Source organism: Canis lupus, chromosome 37 (assembly GCF_011100685.1).
Source record: "Canis lupus familiaris isolate Mischka breed German Shepherd chromosome 37, alternate assembly UU_Cfam_GSD_1.0, whole genome shotgun sequence".
Lineage (NCBI taxonomy): Eukaryota > Metazoa > Chordata > Mammalia > Carnivora > Canidae > Canis > Canis lupus.
In genome coordinates, this window is record NC_049258.1 from 19,179,938 (window position 1) to 19,205,332 (window position 25,395).

Below are 25,395 nucleotides of genomic sequence, written 5' to 3' on the forward strand. Positions count from 1 at the left end.
CACCTATTATTAACCAGCATTGCATGTAGAGTGGTGGACCAAGTCCTGAAATATCAGATCCATGATTCAGGGCTCAAATGATGGCATCAGGACAAGACAAGAATTTCCTGGTAAAACAGCATTTGTAAGCCACACACTTAAGCCATTATCAAGCCATCCCATGGTAGTTTTTAGTTATGATTTAAAAAGTTCAAAAAAAAAGGTTCAATTTTATGCATTTCATGCCAGCAAAACACTAATATTGCTTTAAGTGAGAGGACAGTTGAAAAATCAAATTGTTCATTCTGCATACTTTATATATTTTGTAGTTTGCCTCCTTTAAAGCACAACCAGGGGTATTTTTCATTGGGCTTACCTTTGGAATTAAAAATGGAAACCCACTATTTCTAGATTCAGTGAGGCTGAAAAATTGACATATGTACACATGATGCTACTCTTGAAATCAGGAAGACCTGCATCTCTGAACGTATACACCCACCTATAGAGTACTCTTCCACCAATGGTCACCAGGTTGGAAAAAACACTGAAGTCGGTCATGTTTGGAGGCCATGACTGTATGTTCAAGAAACCTAAAACAGATAAGGGAAGTAGAAAAAACCCTCAGAATCTTATCATTATCTTCATGACTGTTTTAATATTGAGTATCCTTGAAATATGATGAATATGTCTTGAAATACAGGAAGTAAAAAAATAAAAGACACTGAATATTCCTAATTTGAGTCATTCTATTCTATCTCACAGTTCCTCTTCCAAGACAGTGTCTTACCCAAAGCTCCTGGGCCACAATAATCAATAGATAATGAATATCAAACTAATGAGCACAAAAATCTAGGTTTCTCAAACACACAGAGTCATAGAACTATATATATAAAAAAGATTTAAATGATTTTTAATTTTATTCATTCTTCTAAAATCAAAAATACTTAGTCTAATTACATAAAGAGAAAAATACAGCTTTAACTTGTCTGGAAATGCTTTGACCACTTTATCTCAACACTTATGACAACACATGTCTACATTGCAGCCTAATGCATTCATACATATGCACAGTATTTCTCATTTAATTTTTCATTCTTTGATAACAAATCCATATCCAATTCATGTCTATGAGTTTCCTATAAGCTACTATCTAGCAGCCTTGGACATATTAAGTGCTCATTGAACATGTGCTAAATGAGTGTCACATATTATCAATGCTCAATAGTACTTCTTGTGAAAAAGTAAATAGAAAAACATGGATCAAAGATCAGTTGACACAAACACAGTAACATAAAAATGTCAAGGATATTTTATTTTATAAATTCTATGGGCTTTCAAAATGTACACAAATGCTAAGGAATAAAGACATCCATCACTTAAAGTGACATGCATTTTCAAAACTAGTATTTGCTTTCAAAATAAGTTGCTGATTTCAATATTATGCAATATTTTCAAGAAAACACTAGAATTCATATAGTCCATAACACAACAGTTGTACTTTAAAAAATTACCCGTTATCTCTCGAACTGTGCGGAAGACATTCAGTTTCTCTGGGTCTATGGCTTCAATTGCATTGTAAGGGTCCCTAGAGAATCAAGAGATACAGCCAAATTTTAAATTAGATAAAGGAGGGAAGACATAAGAAATGTGACTATAGTTATGTCACCCAAATTGAATTTTAAGTAACAATAGAAAGATAAGCAATGTCTTGCCCAAAGATTTTTATGCTACATGTGGAGGATTAAAAGGTGCTTTGAGGACATTTATGGTGACATAAAATATGAGTTCCTCAATGAAAGCTATTCTAGATCTAGAGGAATGGCCCAGTTTGACTATCCTAAAGGAACCTCCAAATATAACAAATCCATTTAAAAATAATTTTATTTTACCTTTAAAGATTTTTTTTTTCTTAATTGGGAAGAGTATACTCTGCAAATAGTAATGATGAAAACAATTGCTTTTGGGGCTCCTTGGAGCATCCTCAATTACTAAAAGCACTTAAAATTTCATAAGATTGATAAAAAGAAACACATAAAATCATTTTTTCTTCTTTCCTATATCCTTATATTTATTAGTGAATTGTCATAACATCATATGAAAATTACTCTTCATAAGGATTACTTAGAATATTCTTGTTCCAATCTGGTTTATTTATATTTGCTTTTATAGCACAGGAAATATATGCTTCCATCTTTATGAATCATACTAATATCTAAAATAAAGTCTATAATAAATTTAATAATATCCAAAAGGTATAAATTTTGGAGATTTAAAAAATACCATCTCCTATGGCGTAAATATATTTTTGCAATTAATGTTATTGATATATAGATGCTCTGTCTTTTCAAAATGAACATAAAATAAACTTTTAAAATTAAATATTTATTGAATTTTTAAGAAGTTTTCTTCTTAGGAAGATACTTTCCATGTTTAATATATTGACCATACAAAATAACTGCATACTTGCAAATAACAGCAAACATTTCTGGGTAATTCAAGCAGTATTTTCAGCTGTTTAAAGGAATGCATCTTTTTTTAAGTTTCATTACTTTGAAAAACGACCTGTACTGTCCTGGGCAAGTAAAGATCTCATATCAATGTACACCTTCCAGAGAAAAATTAAATTCTATTCATTAACCACTTCTCCAAGAGAGAGCAAACTTAAGAACAAAGAACTTAGGTTGTTTTAGAAGCATGCATCTATCCGTAGCAATCAACTGAGCTTTAGTCTTGCTGTGGACATCTGTTGTTTTTACATGTTTGAGAACCTTCTTTTTCATTTGGGAAGTAAACAATAAGATACAATGATATGTTAGATACAGCTTTAATAGGGAGAGCATTCAGGTTGCTTTACAGCCCCCTGACAAACAGAAAGGCATACAGTTGGCCTATCTTCTAGGAATTTGAGCCTGAACCCAATGACATTAATTCATTCTTCCATTAGAACCTTGCAAACACTATTAGTTCCAACAACCTTCATCTCTCAACTTGGCTCTCTCAACTTGGTTCATCTGCATATGCTTCTATACTTCCATACTACATCTTAAAAAAACAAAACAAAACAAACAACACTCTGCTTGATTAAATACTGTTTCAATCTATGAAGTGTAATTGATTCAATGTACCACTAGTTTAAGAGGGAGTGTCATAGAAGGCTTGGAGAAACACTATAAATGAGTTTCCCCATAATTCACACATAATTAAGAATTTTCTCACTGTGATATGAATGTGTCTCAAAAGCTTAAAGTCTAAATTAAATGTTCTGGCAAACTTGCTCTATTTATAACTGAAGATAAATCGAACAAATAACTACTCTTTTGATTAATGTGAAGCCAAAAAATTAAGTCCTCCATGCGGGAAAAATCTTGTTATCATTTTTTTAATGTGCAAAGACTTTTGTATCCAGAGAAGAAATCAGCTCTGCAGTAGTAGAATGAGCTTTCACCATTTGTTGTTTGATGAAAAGCAGTATATAGAACAGCTCTGGTCATATAATCAAATATCTTGGCTTTATTGAGAAACACTCAAAATTCAGGGCAAGCACACAATAATGGGGTCAGTCCAAACCTTTACTGAGAACACTTCCAAGTTGCCAGGAATGAAATGAATTCTGGACTGTTCATATGAAGCCCAATGGACCACAGAAATTTTATATACTTAATTTTAGAGATTCAGGACTCTCATAAAATAAGTTGACAGATTCCTACTTACCAACTTCAAAGTACCTGCAGGGAGTTGCATCCTATAGCCACCTGAAATCCATAGTCCTTTAAAATTGAGAACGTCCCTAGCTAAATGCTGAGCCATGTGTAAGAACTTTATGTCCACCCTGTTACTGTGTTCAGTGATCCAAGATAAAGTTCAGGATAGAGAAACATATTTTTACAATTCCATTGAAATCGCTTTATTTTTCACCAAACCCATTTCTCTTTTCTATTGTATATCATCATTATACGCTTCTCTAAGTGTTTTCTTGCTTGTGTCTCATTGCAACACACCGTGAACATGCTTATTTGGTGAGCATTTTGTTACTCTAAGTACATGATATGACTATTATCAAAAATGACAAGAGATGAAAAGTGAACATTCCTAGGGCTAACCCTAAACACAGGTTTCCCTGTGGTTCTCACTCTAAATAAAGGAGTAAGCATGTCTAGTCTATTTCTGGCAATGACACCACTGTACTATAAACTTAACATGCCAATTAACTTTTTTGAGTTCTTTTATATGTTAAAATTGTAATGACGAATTGACAGTAGGTTTACTTTTTGCAGAAACTTGCATTTTAAAAACATAATCTCATCTAATTATGGATTTTACCTAGTAGCTTAAAGAAATACCTTAGCTATTTTACTCAAACCATATATTCTATGAAAAAAATAGTAGAAGACTGAGGGTAATGGGAATTAGGTGAGTAAAAACATGTCTTTAATGCACTAGAAGTTTTAGCTTATAATACTCCATGTTACTCACATTTAAAACCTCTCATGTATACATTGTATACATAATACACATAATGCCTATACATTTATAAGATGTCTTAGATCTAAAAAAAAAAAAAAAAGATGTCTTAGATCTACTAAATTAACTTTTTATCAATACCTCCCTAAGATCAAGAGAAAGGTTTCAGGATATTTGTTTTGTATTGGAATAAAACTGGATATGAAAAATATCATATACCACATATATATTCGTCCTGGAAAATGCCTTCTATATTATGGTTGGGACACAATAATATTAATTATAAATGTTAGTATTAAAATATACCAAGTTGGACGCCTGGGGTGACTCAGTGGTTGAGTGTCTGTCTGCCTTCAGTTCAGGTTGTGATCCTGGTGTCCTGGGATCAAGTCCCACATCGGACTCCCTGTGTGGAGCCTGCTTCTCCCTCTGTTGTGTCTCTGCCTCTGTGTGTGTGTGTGTGTGTGTGTGTCTCTCATGAATGAATAAAGTCTTTTTTTAAATAAATAAATAAATAAATAAATAAATAAATAAATAAATAAACCAAGTTAAGTGCTATGATTAAGAAGAAATAATAATCTTCTGAACTAAGGAGTTATCGCTTATCATAAAGGAAATATTGCCACACCAATAAGTTTGCCTTTGTTTGGTTTTTAGTTGTCTACAAAATAATGTTACACTGTATGTTGTGCTATAACTAGATCTAGTCGTTGAGATTTTTATTTAGCGCTGCCCTCTCCTCCTTCTCTTTTTAAAAATTCTCTCTTTCCCTTTTGTCTCCTCCTCCCTTCCTCCCCCCGCCTCTTTCTTTCCTTTTCTTTTTTTATAACATTAATGTTTTACAATATGCCAGGTACTTGGGTGAGCACTAAAAAATAATTTTTGTTTTTAATCTCTACACTAACCAGAGAAGGTAGGTATTTATTATAAACCCAATTCTCGGAATATAAATAATAGTGAAAGGGAATATAAGGGAAGGGAGAAGAGATGTGTGGGAAATATCAGAAAGGGAGACAGAACATAAAGACTCCTAACTCTGGGAAACGAACTAGGGGTGGTGGAAGGGGAGGAGGGCGGGGGGTGGGGGTGAATGGGTGACGGGCACTGAGGGGGACACTTGACGGGATGAGCACTGCGTGTTATTCTGTATGTTGGTAAATTGAACACCAATAAAAAATAAATTTATTAAAAATATATATAAACCCAATTCTCAACTTTACTTTGGAAGAAACTGAGCATGTGACGCATGATGGAAGCCAAGAAACTCACTAAAATTCTCTACGGTTAGAGCCTCCGATCAAACTCTAGTCTAGTTTGGATCATATTACTGAAGTAGGAACTTTAACTCTTACTTTCTGAGCTCATTTTTAAGAGAGGCTTTGCTTATCTTTCTATTTCTAATCATGAGAGTCAATTTTCTATAATTCATTTTCTCCTGAATGAATTAGTAAGCTTGTTTTCCTTGAAAGTCTAGATTAGTCTTATCCTTTGTAATGATTCTTCTCATAAATTTGTGACTATAAGGTGTCTATTGTGCAATATATTTTTATATCTGGACATTACTGCTTTCCTTTTCTTACATTCTGTTTATTAATATTCCCCTATTCTGGATGTTAGATGATTCATTTTATGCAAAACCACTTTACAATTAGTATAAATCTAGGCTTTTGATAAATATGCTCCATAAGGAACTAAGATTATGATAACAATTTTGAAGTGTATTAGGTTATCTTTGTCAAATTTCCCCACGCATGTTTTACCTACAACAGTAACCATCCCTGGGTTGCTTTTGTTGGTTCGTAATCCTCCAAGTATCACAGAATTCTTGTGGTGGTTCTCCATGGGGTCAATATTTCCCCTCAAAAAAGGGAAGTTGGGACATGTGTAGAGGCATATCAGTTGTAACAGAGATTGGGGGACATTATAGACTTTTAGTAATAACCCACAGACAAGGAAATTAAATGTCTTTCACAGCAAAGGTTTGCTTCATGTATGTCTTGAACAACCTTAAAATGTCCCATCCAATTAAGGACTCATGTGCACAAACTTCATAGTTGATTATACCATGACTGTGTGTAATTCTGTAATCATGTCGCCTCTATTTGAATGGTATTTATTTCTGTCTTCTTCTTGTCATATAACAATGTCTGTTACTTATTTCCTATTCCAGTGATCAGTTGTTCCTCTGCTCTTTATTTCCCCATACTTCTTGTGCAGAATGACTTCTAATATTATTTCTCATACAAACTTTCATTATAAGTAGAAGCTAAGCATTTTCCCACCAATGCATACTTTATTATCCATTACTTTTCTTGCATTTTTCTTTAAATCACAGAGAATTAGAATCACTTCATAAAATTATATAGATAGGTAGGCTATATTATCTATGATTTTTATTTCCGAATTCAAAAATAAGTAGGAATACACCTAATATATAAAAGATGGATGTTGGGTCTGATTAGTATGAAAAACATTTCCCCGATGCAATTTATGAGACTATGTTTTCCAATCTTTCCCCACATTGATGGACTTGAGGCCAATTCCTTTATTATACGTGGTGTGGAAGCAGACAATGCAAATTAACTAGGTATGTCTTCTTATTTCTCAGAAGATGCTGTTAACATAATATGATCTTTCATTCATTGTGGTATTAGGTTTTGAAAATAGTTACAACGTGGATATATTGTTTTAGTAAATGTCATATATGCATTCAATTATGCATATGACCTAAATATTTACCCAGGTCACCTACCCAGTGGGCCAAGGAGGTGAGGACGGCAATGTAAATGGATTCAGAGGGTTAGTAGCAACTCAGGTAAATCTGGTTGTCCTATCTCAAAATGGCTAAGACCACCCATCTCCAACAGATTATTGCCATGTAGGAGTATGTGCTAAGAGTAACCACCCTAAGTCACCATGTTATTAAAGAGAATTTAGAAACCTTAACCACATATATATATATTTTAAACATTGCTTGGGCTGAATATAACATATATGGGGCAGAAAGTATGTACACACCACTACAGTATCTGGCATGAACCCATATTAAAAGCTACATTTTAAAGTAAAGAAATGCTTTATGCAATAAGACCTACTGTAATTTATTTGTATGGAAAGAAACACTTTGTTCTATTTCTCTTGCTGTTCCTATTTGGACATATTTATTCATAATGTGTTAAATTATTTTGCTTCTAGAAATGATTTGATATATGTTTAGAGTTAAGATTTTGAACTGAAATATGTGAGTAATATTCTTTATCTGTAGCCTGTAGCACTAATATTTAGGGATTAAGAGTAATACAGATAAATAGATAAAATATAAAGTAAAAATATTGACATCTTTATTACAATTGAAAGCATACAAACTTGGTTGTTTTCCCAGTTAAAACCAGCAGGTGGTTCTGTAATGAAGAAACCTGGAAAAATGTTACAATTTTTATTGCTAAAATGAAATTCATTTACTAGATCTCCTGTACTAGTATTAATTTCCTAACCTAAGAGAAAGAGAAGAAGATATATCAGGGCATAAAGAATTTCTGAAAGCTCAAGAGAATTTCAACTTACTGATTTGTTTTCTACGAGATACATTTTAAAAGGAACATTAATTTATGTTGTCCTGAACTAATCAGTTAGGAATTTCAATGAAATTCCTCACTTCACTCATTGACATGGTTTCCCTAAACATATCTAAAAATGTATCAATCTTTCTGAAATCTGTGGATTTGAGAATATCCTATAAATACATTTTAGTTTATATATAAATTTATATTGCCAAATCTAAGTAGTTACTAAACTCATAGTCTATGTATCTTAAAACTGTGGTTGCTACTTTCACTGCTGATAAAATCTGACATTTTATTTTGTTGGAGAAGAGCATTAATGTAGGGCAGAACTCATCTGGCACAAAACGAATCAAACAGACAAAGCTAAAGAATCTCTTAAGGTTTGTCTACACTTTGTAAAATAATTTTCTACAAAAATTTAATACTGACCCATGAATACCAGTGACAAGGAAGATCAAATTCCCATTGATTTTGGTGCAGTTTATGAATTTGTCAATGTTACTGGAATCCACAGTCTGAGCCGACATCAATGATCCTGTGCCGATGCCATCACAAGCTGTAGAAACATGACTCACAATCAGGGAGTTGAGAAACTTTGTGTTCAGTCAATAGATCTATTGCATTTTTATTGTAAAATAAGAATATTTTTTCATTATAAAATGAAAAAAAAGTTCATCATAAGAAATAAAATGTTTTCCGACAAATAAAATAATAATTTATTCATGCAACATTAATGCTGGGCCTGCTATAAAACATTGTCCCTGCATTATAGTCTAGTGACCATGATGCATAAGAATCATATCTTATATCAAGTCCCAGGATACCCACACAACACAGGCGTAACTAAAACAAAACTTTTATCAGTACTTGCCTTTGCCACATTAAAGCAACTATTTTCTCATCCACCCTAAGACATCATTTTTAATACTTTTAAATCCTGATCACTTAAGTAAAATAATTTATACAAACTGGTTTTAAAAACACTGGTCTAATTAACCATGTATATTAACGTACTAATGATGTAGGTTTTAACCAGAATCAAGAGCCCTTTAAGGATTTAGACTTAAATTCTTCTTTTTAAGATTTTATTTATTTATTTGAGGGGGAGAGAGAGAGAACACAAGCAAGGGAGGGTAGAGGGAGAGGAAGAGGAAGAGGGAGAAGCAGACCCCCAGCTAAGCACAGGCGCAATGTGGGGCTCAATCTTAGGACCCCTGAGCCCTAACTGGCTGAGCCACCCAGGCATCCTACACTTAAATTCTTAAATTGACTATTACCTGTACTTTCTGAAGGCTCTACTTAAAAACAAAACAAGCAAAATAAAGAGTGTAGGGTGGGGGGGAGAGAGACAAGAGGGAAGAGAAAGAGAATGTAGTCTAAAAGTAAGTCTGAAGTTTGCCCTTTTTAAAGGCCATCTTTGGGGCACCTGGGTGGTTCAGTCCTTAAAGGTCTGTTCGGCTCAGGTCATGATCCCTGAGCCCTGGGATGAGCGTTGCCTCAGACTCCTGCTCAGCAGGAAGTCGGTTTCTCCCTCCCTATCTGCTGTTCCCCCTGCCTGTGAGCCTGCTCTCTCTCTCTCTCTCTCTCTCTCTCTCTCTCTCTCTCTCGCAAATAAATACTTTTTTAAGGCAATCTTTGATACTTTGGAAGGCTTACTATCATTCAGAAAATTTGGACTGTACTTACATCCTGTTTAGTTTCATTCAAGTGAGGAATTTGAACACCATAGCTAAAAGAGATTTCTTTCTCCACTAAAAGTCTGTAACAGGAATTATCTGCAAGATTTATTTAATACTTATGGTAAATTTCCTTGTTATTTTATATATTTAATCTTTCAAAATGGTTTTGAAGACCTGGAGGTTTAAGTATCGTGTTATTTGTCTCTTTGCACCCCTTCATATACATAGCAGATCATTTAGCCTACAGTGGCAAATAATTAATATGGATTCTTGGTGCTAAAATAATCAAGCAATCCCTTGTTATGTGCATAACTTCTAAGATTAGCTACATATAGAATAAAATGGAACTTCTTTCCTGAGTTTCTATCAAAGTTAACTCCCAGTTTAACCTGGATCATTTAGCATATATTATTCGAAATCAATAATATACATTGTTAAGACAGTTGATATTTCATGAGATTATTCAAAGTCATGGAAAAGTATGTACACGTAAGAGAGGTGAACTTAGCCAGTCTTTTAAAGAATAAATGGAAAAACCTTGGGGTAGGTCCCTCTTCTAGCCAAAGTAATCTCCGCTATCACTCACCTTTTGGGCAAATATCAGTGCAAGGTTTACACATTTTAATCCCATTTTCTTCTACTTCCATCTTGGAACTAGGGCAGGCACGCACACAAGAACTGGAATCCACCACAAAGTTATCTGATTAAAAAAAGAAAAGGTAAAATTAGCAACAATGCTGATGTTTAGCAAACAAGTTTAAAACAAAGTACTTTAGGGCTTAACAATGTTTAGCATCATTGATAGTATACATGTCTCTTTCCCTAAAATATCCCAGTTTAAATATCTCAACTTGAAATAGAATCTATGAAAATCCACATTCAAATCCAAGGGCAGCATGTGTTAACAACAGTTAGTACTTGCTTGACTACTGCTCCACATCCTGAATTGCCCCCAAGATAGAGTGAATTTCTTTTATAGACTTAGGAAACTACATGACATTTAGTTTGTGTTTTTCAATAGTTCCACTTCATTTCATGTCATGATGCAAGTCTGAAGTCTAAAAATACTTCAAGTTACATGAAGCACAAATGAAGCTGAAGTTGAAGTGCCTTGGATCAAGAGAGTGCACTTCATATCCAGGAGGAAATGTTCAAAATGTGTTCTATCCTTCAATGGAATGCCATAGAAACTGTTCTATAGTTTTATATGAAAAAACAAAATGGAATTTGAAAGGCAGCACTTTAGGAAAGGTATACTAAATAAACCAGGAATGTCTGATTACCTATTATGTTGGTGAAATGTTTAGGGCTCCAGTGATCTGAAATATGCCAGGACATTGCCTCCCACCCCACCCCACACCCCTGCCGAAAAAAAAGAAAAAAACAACAACAATAACAAATTATTGCATTTAGAGCCTCCCACAGTAAAGGGAAAACACAATACCTGCTAGGCCACTTTATATTTTAAAGGCAGTATCCTTCCATGTGTAGGCATGCTGCTTCTAGCCTAATATATTCAGTGGTATGGAAGGCATCTGACTTTGAAGGGGGCTCAGATCAGGAAAGGCAAATGGTGTAGGTCCAGTCTGGGATGCAAGCATTTCTGATACATAAAATCCAAGAGGTGGGGTGACTGGGTGTTTAGTTGGTTAAGTCTCTGACTCTTGGTTTCACCTCAGCTCATGATCTTGGGGTTGTGGGATCAAGCCCTGGGTCGGACTACATATACACTCAGCATAAAGTCTGCTTAAGATTCATGCCTCCTCCTTCTCCCTCTCCCTCTGCTCCTCCCCTGCTTGCTCTCTCTCTCTCTCTCTCTTACACACACACACACACACACACACACACACACAAACAAATCCAAGAGGCTATATGATATTAGGAATGTCTGTGGTGGAAAATATGCTGTATGGAGTTATGGCAAGTCCCAGCTGGAAAATCATATCAGAGACCTCTAGGATTCTAGAGCTAAGCCATGCCATCTGTAGCACAGAATTTTACACCATTTAATAAACAGCACCTCATATGCTTCTGGGTCCTGGTAGAAAGAGAGTGCCTAACCATGGGTCATTGATCGACCTTATATTAGAACTGCCCATAACTCAGGTTTTATTAGAACCATGATGTCATACTGTTGGGCAGGTCCAACAGGAATCCACTCTAAGACAGAAGCAGTGCATTTAGGATTGGATATGAGTCAGAGCAGAGGAATAAGTAAATTGCATAAGCAGGTGGCCCAGACTCCTTGTGCTGGCTCATGAGATTGAGCTCATACCGACGGCTGCATGGGGACCAAGAGAAGGCACCTGTGACAAGCTAAGAGAGGGAGGACAAAAACAAAGTACTAAGTTTGGTATGTGGGTGCAAGCAGCTCAAAATGAACGGCAGCTGCCCTGCAGCCTCACTCAGGAGGAGACTTGAAAGACAGTGGCAAGGAAAATAATCCTACCAGTGGGCATGGTTCTGGGTAGTTCAAATGGTTGTTTACTTTGTATGGAAGTGACCTGAGCTTAGAATAAATATGGATTCATGAGCAGGGGCTTGTCCGGGGAGAAGAAATATTGGAAAATCTGGGATTGAAGGGAATCTGGGGTAAAGGGATGCATATGGATCCATAGGGGTGGGCGAGGTGTGATCTTTATATTTCCAGTCATCCACCAGAGGGCATCCACCACCAAAAAAGGTACATTGTTGCGACTGCATCACAGCCTGTTCCTTTCCTTTTCTTCCTCCTCCTGTCTTCATTTTGAGAATATTCCTCTTTAACAACCTAATCTCTGTCTGAAGGGAAACCCAACCTGCAACAAGTGAAGATACTGTGTATTATACAACCACCTTTCTGCAAGGCCTTCAGGAACACCCCATATTTAAACACTTCTACATTTTCCCAGCAATAAATGCCAAGTGACGTAAATACAAATTATAAATACTCTCATATCAGCTAAGTTCAGATTTTGCAGCCAAATGAGTTTCAAAACCTATTTATCTGGAGTTTTTTGATTTTAGAATTCTAGGTTAAGGATTGTAGAGCAGTATTTAGAAGCTAAATGTCTTTGTTTTTCCAAGATAGTTACAGTTTAGCCAACCATGCATTAGAAGCAGGGCCCTTCAAATATTTGAAATTTACATAGATAAATACTGAAGCGCTTTAAATTAGTTCAGTAATTTGATTGGCCTAAACTATTTCAAGAAAGGAAATTTAGGAGTTACCATATCTAAGGGAACTGGCATGTAATTTCACAAAATAGTTCGTGTTTAGCCACACTTGCCACAAGTTAGGTGTTGAAAGCGTGTAGCACAATTATTCTTTTAACCAACATAAAAAATTAATAATAATGACTAGAATTGTCATTTTTTTGAAGACTTGTTTTTATGTACTATCCCTCTGATTCTTATTCCCCATCCCTTTGATCACTGTAATAACTCCAGGAAAGAGAGAAGAGAGCTATGATTGTTACCAGCCACAACTTAAAGAGGAGGATACAGCAAACTAAATAGTTTATTTAAAATCAAATGAGTAATAAATGGGCAAAGCCAGAACCCATAGCCACTCTAAACCCACATCCTTTATATTTCGTATTTAATCACAGATACAAAGTAAAGAAAATCATAATAATGGTATACTGTAGTTTGTAAGACTTTTTTCTTTTAAATGAGCATATGGACAAATGTAGCAGGGTTTTGTGGATTTTTTTGTTTTTTTGTGTTTTTTTTTTCAGTTTTTCCAATAGGTAAAACAATGAAAGAATAATGTCCCATCACTCTTTCCAAGCAAAGAAACTGACTGGTGTACATATGTAGACATATACTGAATTCTTGATGAAAGCTAAGCTGGTCACTTTGAATCCCTTGGATGAGTTGTCAATTTTGCAAAGACCTCCTAAACACGCCCTTCGAATCTATTATTATTTAAGATTAGATTTGATATCAAAACTACAATGCTTAAATCTATTATTATTTAAGATTAGATTTGATATCAAAAACACAATGCTTTGTATTTATATTTGTATTTATACTTTATTATAAATAAGTAATCAGAAACAATATTAGGCAGAAATTCATTGCGATAGCAAGCAGACCTCATTCACTACAAAACTTGCTCCCACATAACTAATCACTTTTCTGAGAAACAACATCATGTACAAAAACACTGAGGTATAGTGAAAATAGTAAGTTTAGAAGGCAATGACACTACACTCTAACCTCAAACATGCTTCTCCTTTGCTGAGACTTTGGACTAATCACTTTAATTTTTTGAATTTTAATTTATTTGTGAAATGGTAGCAATAGTACCTATATCCAAGTAATTCACAATATTGTTAAGTTTTAAATTATAATAAATGTATACGAATTTTTTTGTTTGTTTTTAAATGATGATCTACTTAATTTGGTATTTTTATCTTGTTACTTACGTGGACATTTCTTGACACAAAATGCTCCATATGTATACTTTGCATTGAAGTTATGCTCCAGTTGAAAGGTGGTTGGATTATAGACAAAAGTTTGAGGACACTGAGTAACACATGCTCCACTGTCATTGAAATTCATGCAGGCCTGCAACATAGCAAATATTAATTTCATTTAAGAATAACCTTCATAGGGCATCTGGGTGGCTTAGTGGTTAATCATCTGCCTTTGGCTCAGGTCATGATCGCAGGGTCCTAAGATCGAGTCCCACATCAGGCTCCTTTACAGGGAGGCTCCTTCTCCCTCTGCCTATGTCTCTGCCTCTCTCTGTGTATCTCTCATGAATAAAAGGATAAAATCTTAAAAAAAAAAAAAAAAAAGAATAACCTTTATAATACTTGTTAAAGGAACACTGTTGTAATAGCTTTGTGAAAAGGATAGGTTCTTTATTTATAATGTTTATATTTATATATATGTATGTGTGTTCTAATATTTCAAAAAAATATATAAAATGTGACAGCTTTATAGTTAATTAAGTACTCATTGTTAGGTTCACAGTTGCACTAAACTTCTCAAACTTACAAAACTGTTTTTCCAATGTCAATGAATACATAATCTATACAAAGATATTGATGTTCAAGTCACCCAGTAATCTCCAAACTAATAATTGGTTTATTAAATTATTAAAATTAACTAAGAGTGGGGACACCTGGGTGGCTCAGCAGTTGATGGTCTGCCTTCAGCTCAGGGCATGATCCCGAGGTCTGGGGATCAAGTCCCGCATTGGGCTCACTGCATGGACCCTGCTTCTCCCTCTGCCTGTGTCTCTGCCTCTCTCTGTGTCTTTCATGAATAAATAAATTCAATCTTTAAAAAAATATAAAATTAAATTAACTAATAGTAAAAATCTTTTCAACTCACACTATTCAAAGGGTGTATGGTGAGTCTCAGTGCTTGACACTGACAACAAACTCCCCAATTCTCTGTAGACTTTCCATAAAGCTTTGTTTGCAAAACCTCAGTGCAGTAAGTGACACAGTAAGCATATCCATCACCATGGTATAGTGAGAAAATACCGTGATAGTCATTGAAACTGGACTTGGAGAAAATGCTCAGGCAGGTGACTAGTCAAGTGTAAATATAGAATATGTAATGCCAAGATGAAGAGAAGCAGCCTATACTTAGCCCATAATTAAATGATGTGCTGCCATTTCCTATGTGGAAATGTGTGTGCCATTTCCTATTTTTCATAATGCCATACCATTTGGTGAAAGCCATCAAGTTCAAATAAAACAATTTGTTTCTTCTGACTCTTATATTTGTATTGAGACCTCAATTTGTTAATAGATTCAAAGGCACTTGAGAAGAATCAAAAAACAATTTTACCACATGAGACATATTTGATATAAAAATAGAATATATGTATAAATACACAAAAGCATGGTTTTCAAAAAAGGTGATGAACTAATTCTCTTAATTAAACAACTTAAACCTTCAGAGGAATAATTGAGACTTTGGAAGGTAAGCTAATACACACTCAAGCTATATTTCATATTTCATCATAAATTGTATGTATGGTTATTAATAAGTACTAATTCATTCTGTTTCCTCAAAACATTTTCTTCATCAATTGTTGTTTTAGCAAGCACTTTATCACCAACATGACAATTCCCTGATGATGGTCTACTAGATGCATAATCAGAATGAGACTCACTCATGATACATTATTCACTAAGATGACATTTTCCAGGAAGAATCTATTAAAAAGCAATCTACAAAACTCAGTAAGTTTTAATTTATGGCTATAAAACTTCATGTGTCCTCATAATTGCTTTACGAACATACTTTATGCAGTGTCGTGCACGGATTGCTTGGCAACAAAGGGACATAAACTAAAGGAATCAAACAAATTTACCTTCCAAACAGCATGTGAAATAATGTAACTTACACCAAGGCCTCGGTCTGTCGTTCTTGAACATTCTGTACCAAATGCCATAGTGGAGTCATTGGACCGTTCCATAAAAGTAATGAAATGAGAATTCTGAGACTCACCCGGCACGCTGCTTATGATGATAATGGAACCATGAAAACAAATGCAATGAAAACCTTCTAAGTGAAAGTTATGGCTATTGTTGGTGTTTCTTGTTGTTACTGCTTTGGGCTTCTTAACACACTACCTGCTTAGCGTCCTGCACATCAAGCTTTATCCTGTGTTGGCTGATAGGCAAAGGACCTCAAGTCCTGCTAAGCCTCTTCCTTAAATTTTTAACATTTCTTCACTTCCTCCTCTCTACTCACTTCCTCAAATATATACTTTTGTTTCACTATAGGATTAGGGTCGACAAGTTAAGTTTCTTGCGACATTAAGAAAAGATTATCTATATCATAAGAGCTTTAATTCATGTTTTGCTTATTTTCAGAGTTGTCAATATGAAAAAAAATTCAATTCTAAATATATATATGGGTATTCTCTGGATATTGGAAAATTAAAAAAATGAAGTTCTGTTGTCAGCAAAACAATTTATTTTATGATTTTTTAGCTTAAAATGAAAATAATGTCTGTATATGAGATTGTGTTAACTATAGCTCACAGAACTGTTTGTATTCAAAAAAAAAAAAAAAAAAACCAGAAAGAACTATATTGGGGATACTAAAATGTAATTAAAACATGTCCCCAACAAGCTATAAATGTTAATTTTAAGGAAAGAAAAGTGCCCCTTTCTAAAATAAAAATCACACAGATTAGCATATAAATTGCTTTAAGCATGCATTTGTAAATCTTATAAATTATGAATAATATTAACTTGTAAACAAAAAAACTGGGAAATAGTTAAATTCATGAATTTATGAATAATCTTGAAATGTATAGCTATGATCTTAAAATTTAAATTAAAAAAAAATTCAAAAACTCCCACTCAGAAAACTCAATGATGCAACAACATATAAACAGGTAATCAATGTATATTTTGGAAACACGCTTTTAGCTTTTAAAAAGATATCTCAATGTGTTCCTCTTCACATTCTCTAATATATCTCACCTGTAATATAAACTACATCTGAAAGACACAATTCATTTAGTAGAACAGAACAATCCTAGTTAATCAATAGCCACCCAGTGAGGGAATCAATTATAGGAAAGCAGAGCCTCTTTCTTAATCCTAAAATGGTTAAATTTGATCTTGTTTTAATAAGATTCAATGTGCCTGAGTTCAACCAGGAAGGAGGGAGATGGGGAAGGTAGAAGGGAAGCTCCAAGACTTACAAAGCAGTCTGTGTCCTTAGGTCCTGAGCAGCCCCCAGCACATTCTCTATGACAGCAGTCACTGACATAGGGCCCATAGCACCTGCCATCACACTGTTCTGCACACACCGTCCTTGTCACTGTGGAAGACAGAGAGGGGACCCTGATCAAAGTCAGCCACCAAGAAAAACTCCTAAGGTGCTTTGAGTAGCTGAGAAAAGCTGAGCTTTCGGGTCACAACATTCAACCCACCATTGACTCAACACGGTGACTCAATACAGCTAACAATTTGCCGAATGAAGCTTGCAACAGGTCAAAATCACTGTACAGAAGCCTTCCAAATGATACAAACATTTGTTTTTATTTTCTTTCTTGTTCCAGCAAACACTGTGTTTTACAAAACCACCATCCAACTTAGAAGGAAAGAATCAAATTTGAAATAATTGAACGAGGTATTTTGGCAGGTTGCAAAAGATGGAGTCAGCTGTGAAGTCAATTCACAAATGTACACAGTAAGGTTTTATGACAGAAGATATCCGCAGAAATAACCTAAGCTGTTTAGTGGTCAATGCAAAAAAAGAGAAATATAGACTACTACATGATTCACATTATATTTTACACAATTCATATCAAGTAGAGAGATAAATATAGATATAGAAAACTGGTCGGTAGTAGCATAACTTTGTTTTCTTGAGATTTAAGTGAAATTTCTACCAAGTTTCTTGTGTAAAGAACAGAGCAACATCCTCAAAAGAAAGAAGGAAGGAAGGAGGGAGGGAGGGAGGGAAGGAGGGAAGGAGGGAAGGAGGGAAGGAGGGAAGGAGGAAGGAGGAAGGAAGGAAGGAAGGAAGGAAGGAAGGAAGGAAGGAAGGAAAAAGAAGGAAGGAGAGAGACACATTCATAGTAGACACAACACAAGTTTCCATTGGTCTTATCCTATCCTTTGATCCAAGTTGACAGCACACTACTAGGGTATGCTTTAATAAAAATCGATGCCATAGGCTGGAGCATCAAAATCATAGCACTAAGGACACTTATGTCACTTATTCCAAAGAGATACATTTAAAGCACTTAGAGAAATGCATGTCACAGAACATGTACAGCACATCACATCTTCGCTTCTGTATTTCCACTTCAAGTCTGGTTTCCTTAGATCTTTCTGATTAGTTCCTTAAAGCCTCCTTCACTGCTACTACAGCAAGACTCTGCCCTTTAAACAACAGTATTCCCCAGAGCTGGTCTTGACAATTTTCTTTGGGTTACGGGCTCATGCCTAGATGAAATCATTCATCCCCTACTTTGCATACCACTTACAGGCAGATGACATCAGATCCAAATCTGAAGTTTCTCTTGAGCAGCAACATGCATTATTACCAGCTGCCTATAGAAGACCCCATTTAGATGTCCCAAGATGTATATTATGAATGTAACTCACTTCCCCACCTCTACCAATAGAGCACATCTCCCTCTTCCATGCCCTTCTCGCAGTTATTGGTAGCACCATCCATTCAGTAGCTTGGCTAAAAATTGGGGACACATTTACTCTTTCTCCTTTTCCCTCACCCTCGCTTCTCATACCTAACAAAATTATCAAATAAAATTACCAAGGAAGGGACGCCTGGGTGGCTCAGCAGTTGAGCATCTGCCTTTGGCTCAGGGCCTAATCCTGGAGTCCCGGGATCAAGTCCCACGTCAGGCTCTCGGCATGGAGCCTGCTTTTCCCTCTGCTGTGTCTCTGCCTCTCTCTCTCTCTCTCTCTCTCTCTGTGTGTGTGTGTGTCTCATGAATAAATAAATAAAATCTTTTTAAAAAATTACCAAGGAATATTTCTCATTACTGTCCCTCCTCTCTACTCCAACTTTGTTTGGAAGGTAATCTCTAAATAAGTACATAGCCTTCTAAAAAGGTTTCTCAGATCCCAATTAATCCCCCACGCTGTTCTAAAAGCAATGACTTGAAAATACAAGCCACTGCCTATAAATCAATGCTGTTTTGCATAGAAAACTTGTCATCCCTGTACTAAAGGAGTAAAATCCTTACTTAGCAAGGCATAAAAGTCCTTTATCAGTTAAATACCATCTCTGTATTTAATGGCATCTCTCACTGTGCTCCTCACATCCAACCACACACAATCACCACTTGCGATGCCTGATTTCTTGTATCATTTCTAATTTTGACTCTCATTACCTTTTTATAATGCTTTCTTCCATGCTAAAAGTCTTTCTGTCTTCTTCGCCTAGCAAATACCCATCTATAAGATCCAGGTCAAATGTCACTTTCTCTCTGACATCTCCAGATAGGTCTCTGGGATGACTTCGTTTATCACTCTTTCTTCTGAACAAGGGAGAAAGTTAATGCAGATTCTACGTGGCCTAGGCTCAAACCCAAACTCTATTCTTGTGATGGGCAAGTTATTGAATATCTCTGCATTTCACTTTTCCAGTTTTAAAAAGGCTTTAGTATTAGTACCTACCTAACAAGATTGAAGATAGAGATATAGGTATAAAGTGCTTCACAGGGCCCCTGTTAATAGTGCTCAGCAACTGTTACATATTATTTCACTTACCATACTACATTGTTTTTGTTGTTGTTGTTGTTGTTGTTGTGTTTTTATGTTTGCTCCCCCTATTAAACTATTAGTTTTTTCAAGTCCATTGCCTTATTCCTGTTTTTATCCTTAGGGACTGGCATTTAGCATACAAGAAAGTAAGTGTCCTCTCTAACTAAATAAATCACATGTTGCCAACACAATGAGTTATTTGTTGACTGCTTTATGCACATATCAGAGAAAAAAAATGTAGGGGCACCTGGGTGGTGCAGTAGGTTAAATGTCCAACTTTTGGTTTCAGCCTAGGTCGTGATCTCAGGTTCATGGGGTCAAGTCTCCCCCTACGGGGCTCTACCCTCAGTGCTGAGTCTGCTTAAGACTTTCTCTCCCATTTCCCTCTGCCCCTCCCCACCGCACTAGCACGCTCTCTCTCTCTCTAAAATAAATAAAAACAACTCTCAAAGAAAATGTAGAGAGTTAAAGAGGTAGGGCACTAACGCTAAAAAAATGCAAATACACAAATATTAAAATACCAAGAAACAGAGCATATCAAAATGCAAATAGCAGAATTGTTCATGTTTATTAGTAGTTAATTTAAATGCTCCTTAAATTCTGCTATCGTTTACTTCATGATTCCATATTTCACTTGCATCCTTCCTAATTGAAAATGATTATGATATTCATAAATGGCACATAATGTTTAAATATGAACCATATTCCTCTTTTGGACATGATTATATTCCTACCTATGTACTAAAAAAAAATCAATACAAACATCAAATAGAGTTTAAACAGAAACAACACTTGGACTCACTCTATGTTTCGTTTTTATTTTGTAAAAATAAAGTTATATGAGGGGTACCTGGGTGGCTCAGTCTGTCAAGTGTCTGCCTTAAACTCAGGTCATGATCCCGGGGTCCTGGGACCCAGCTCTGAATCTGGCTTCCTGCTCAGCAGGGAGTGTGCTTTTACCTCTGCCCCTCTTCCCATTCATGCTTGCTCTCTCTCTCTCTCTCTCTCTCTCTCTCAAATAAATAAAATCTTTATTTTTTTAAGATTGTATTTATTTATTCATGAGAGACACAGAGAGGTAGAAACACAGACAAAGGGAGAAGCAGGGTCTTCCCTGGGAGCCTGAGGTGGGACTTGATCCCAGAACCCCAGGATCACATCCCGAGCCAAAGGCAGATGCTCAACCACTGAGCTACCCAGGGGTCCCTCAAATAAATCTTAAAAAAAAAAAAATGCACTTACAAATCCAGAGTTAAAATGTGTCTTTTTCAAATCTTCTATAAGATGATAAGAAGTATAAATAAATAAAGTATAACTTTATTTTTTTTAAGATTTTCATTTATTTGAGAGAGAAAGAGAGAGAGAGAGAGGAGGGAGAGGGAGAGAGAATCTGAAGCAGACTCCATGCTGAGCACAGAGTCCAACTCCAGGCTTGATCCCAAGATCACCAGATAATGACTCCAGCTGAAACCAAGAATTGGACACTTAATGGACTGAGCCATCCTAGTGCCCCTGTGAGGGCACACTTTGCACTTGAAATTTGGAGAGCATTAAATTTTGAAATCATTTTTTCTGTTAAGTATTCTAATAGAAATTTCTACATAGTGGGGACCTAGGTGGCTCCCTTGATTAAGCGTCTGACTCTTGATTTCAACTCAGGTCATGATCTCAGGGTCCTGGATTCAAGCCCTGTCTTGGGTCACCACTCAGTGGGAAGTCTGCTTGAGACTCATTCTCACTCCTTCTGCCTCTCCTCAGTTGCACACATTTGCACATGCTCTCTCTCAAATAATTTTTTTAAATAAATTTCTACATAGTAAATCAATTTGGCCTGTCCCTTTATCTTCTTTCAGTTTTTGCTCAAATCTCAGTTTCTGAGTTAAGTCTATCCCTATTCAATACTGAGTTATTTCTAAACTACTAATTCCTGATGACTCTTTCGCCTTCCCCTCCCTCCCCTTCTTACCTTTCTTCTTTCACTTTTCCTTTCTTCCTCCATCTATGTTATAGCATCAATCACGATCTGATATATTTTACAGCTCACTTATGGCACATTTTATTTATTGGTAGATTCCAATGTCTAGAACTGTACTTGTCATCCATGTAATTTTTGTTTATATTTTATATATATCATATATACACAGTACATGTACATTATATACATGAAATACATCCAAACAAATTATAACCACTCATTAACTCTTCATATTCATACATTAGGGTTACATTGATGTTCCTATCTTGTATCCAAGTAGTGTATTTATTTAGATACTCTAATTAGTAATTCATACTTTTTGAAGGAAACACTTTCAGTAGACACTTTTGTAAAAAACAAATTCATATATAATTCATCTCTTCCAGATTTAACAAGGCTTTTTTGATGTACCAAAGTTGCTAATCGAAATAGCAGACATATGTTAAGTAAACAAATTACTAGATTTGAAATTAGTGTTATCACAGAATAGTCTATTAACTTGCTTTAAATTGACAGGCATTGCTCAGCCAGAAATAGCACGAAGCCTATTAAAAGCAGTAATAGCCTATAAGTCACACCATAGTTTAATCTTAGGCACATATGTCTAAGTGTTCATTTCTATTTTTAACTCTATGGTGTTTCAAGGTAGTACATAAAATATTTTGCTTTCCTTCGTTTATATACTTTGGTCTTTCCTACCAAATTAGAAAATTAATGTAGGTATAATATTTATAAAGATAATTTAATCATGATTTATTTTTAAATTATTTATTAAATGTTCACATTAAGATCAATTCTTTCAGTGAGTATACTATTTAAATTCGATAATGTTTTAAAATGTAATCTAACATAGTACAGTCTTATGTTCAATAATAATTATTATGCTCTGAAACATTTAAAATATGTACATTAAATATTCATATGTGTTGAGTCACCTTTAAATTGTTCAAAATAGCAATTTCATCTACATAGTGGTCACATATCACACATTTTTTCGGACACTTTGATCTTAGATATGCCATTCCATTTTAAGAACATACAAAGAAATCTCTAAGTCATTACTTTTCGAAATTTTGACTTAAGATATTACTGAGAATTATGGGATTTGCTTCAAAAGCAGTCTACAATTCATTTTTAAAACAAAAAGATGGAGCATCTGGGTAGCTCAGTGGTTAAGCATATGCCTTTGGCTCAGATCTTGAACCTGGGGTCCTGGGATGGAGCCCTACATTGGGCTCCCTGCTCAGCAGGGAGTCTGCTTCTTCCTCTGCCCTTCCCCCTGCTCATGCTTTCTTTTACTCTCTCACTCTCTCTCTCTCTCTCTCTCTCTCTCGAATAAATAAAATATTTAAGAAAAAATAATAATAATAAAGTAAGATACATTCAAGACTAAAAATAGCACTTTTTGCTGTTATGGTTTCTGTATGCCTTAATTCCAATTGAAAGTTCAGTAAGCATGAAATATATTTAGAAGTGTTTGCCTGACAGGTAATAAAATAAGTAAGCAAAAAGAACAAAACAATACACTTAATCTCTAAACAGTGATGTGACACAGTTAAAAAACATTTCTTCACATTGTTATGTGAGATTTATTTTTAGAAAGAAAACATTCCCTTTGTACTATCTATTAATGACATTTATTGATTAATAGTACTACCTAATATGAATTAAACACATCAAACTATACTCATATTTCATTATGATGGAAAAAACAAAACAAAACAGTTCCTGAAATCAATGAAATAACTCACTTAGCCTCCATGGGAACATTAACTTATAATTGCTTTGGTTATATTAATTTCCACCCTGCCTGAATATTATTTAATTAGATTCCACCCCCACCCCCATATTTAGTATCTTTCCTAAATTGCTTCATTGGGTGTATTAAAATATTTGGGTCGAATTTTAACTAGCTTATTCATTGATGGTACATCACTAACTGTGATTGTGTAACATAAAAGGTAAAATCTGGGAAGTTAAGATGTTTATTATATTAGGCTCAGTAAACTTGAAATTGGGAATGGAGATTCATCCAACATATCCATAAGAATCAGATGGGGGATGCCTGGGTGTCTCAGCAGTTGAGTGCTTGCCTTCAGCTCAGGGCGTGATCCAGGGATCCAGGATGGAGTCCCACATGGGGCTCCTTGCAGGAAGTCTGCTTCTTCCTCTGCCTATGTCCCTGCCTCTCCCTCTCTCTCTCCCTCTCTGTCTCTCATGAATAAATAAATAAAATCTTAAAAAAAAAAGAATCAGATGGATAAAGTTTAAGAAACCACACATTCCATAGTAAGGGGATGCTGTTGAGAGAATATCTATCATCTCAAGAAATTAAAGTATTTGTAAGTAGCATTAGACATCACTAATAAAATGAATGTCTTAATTACTTCTTCAAATATAACAATAATCATGTTTAAAGTTACTCCTTTAGAAATTTATTTTATTTAAAGTACTTTGACAATTTATTAATTATTTATTATTGCTTCCTATGAATTACAAAGAAGACAAAGAACATTCATAAATAATGCAAAACAGAGCACTGACATTACAGGGACAAAATGAAAAGATTTCTGTCCATTAAAAACTTAAATACGGTTAAATTTAGGCAAAGTCTTTATAAGTGTTTTCTTCTCCTTTTCTTATACTCTGCCACTTTTCTCTTTCCTTTCTTATCTGCTACTTCTTTCCTCATTTCCTTCATATCCTCATGCTCAGGGCCTTTTGATTCTGTTCACTTCCTCCACCCCTGGTTCTGAACCAAGCTGTATATTAGACCACCTCATGGGACCTTTCAAACTCTAATATGGGAATTCTTGTGTTGATGAAGACTATAACTTGGTCAATCTCAGTGGGGCCCAAGATTGCCCATTCTAATAACTCCCAGGTAATGTCATTGTCTGCTGCTCCATAGACCTCATTTTAATTAAGTAGCAGGAAATAGAATACTTTAGGGAAAAAATAAAAAAAGATTTAGGGAAATCTTACTATTTGCAACTACATGGATGGAACTAGAGGGTATTATGCTGAGTAAAATAACTCAATCAGAGAAAGACAATTATCATATGGTTTCACTCATATGTGGAATTTAAGAAACAAAACAGGATCATAGAGGAAGGGAAGGAAAAATAAAATAAAATAAAATAATAAAATAATAAAATAAAATAAAATAAAATAAAATAAAATAAAATAAAATCAGAGAGGGTGACAAACCGTAAGAGACTCTTAACTCTAGGAAACAAACAGGGTCGCTGGAGGAGAGGTGGATGGGGGATGGGGTAACTGATGATGGGCATTAAGGAGGACACATGATGTAATGAGTACTGGGTGTTACTTGCAACTGATGAATCACTGAACTCTACTTCTGAAACTAATAATATGATATATGTTAATTAATTGAACTTAAATAAAATTTTTTAAATGCCTGGGAAACATCTCATTCCTATAAAAAAAAATTTACCTGCGGTGTTCCAGGATTTGCCACTTTTGATAAACTTCCCAGGTGTGGCCAATATGCAGTCTTTAAAGTTGAG

General features: G+C 35.0%; 1 protein-coding gene across 5 annotated transcripts in view; it reads right to left on the reverse strand.

Annotated features, from left to right (window-relative positions):
* Positions 1-25,395, reverse strand: part of ERBB4 (erb-b2 receptor tyrosine kinase 4) — a 1,108,406-nt gene that overhangs the window by 289,080 nt on the left and 793,931 nt on the right. For 4 of the 5 annotated variants that reach the window (XM_038585650.1, XM_038585649.1, XM_038585647.1 and 1 more), the window contains exons 6-11: positions 17,352-17,470; positions 14,095-14,236; positions 10,269-10,382; positions 8,433-8,559; positions 1,491-1,564; positions 479-569 (exon numbers count right to left, since the gene is read on the reverse strand). In XM_038585650.1, the coding sequence (XP_038441578.1) occupies positions 479-569; positions 1,491-1,564; positions 8,433-8,559; positions 10,269-10,382; positions 14,095-14,236; positions 17,352-17,470 (667 nt within the window). The remainder of the gene's footprint in view (positions 1-478; positions 570-1,490; positions 1,565-8,432; positions 8,560-10,268; positions 10,383-14,094; positions 14,237-17,351; positions 17,471-25,395) is intronic. The other variant, XM_038585651.1, reaches the window with a different exon arrangement.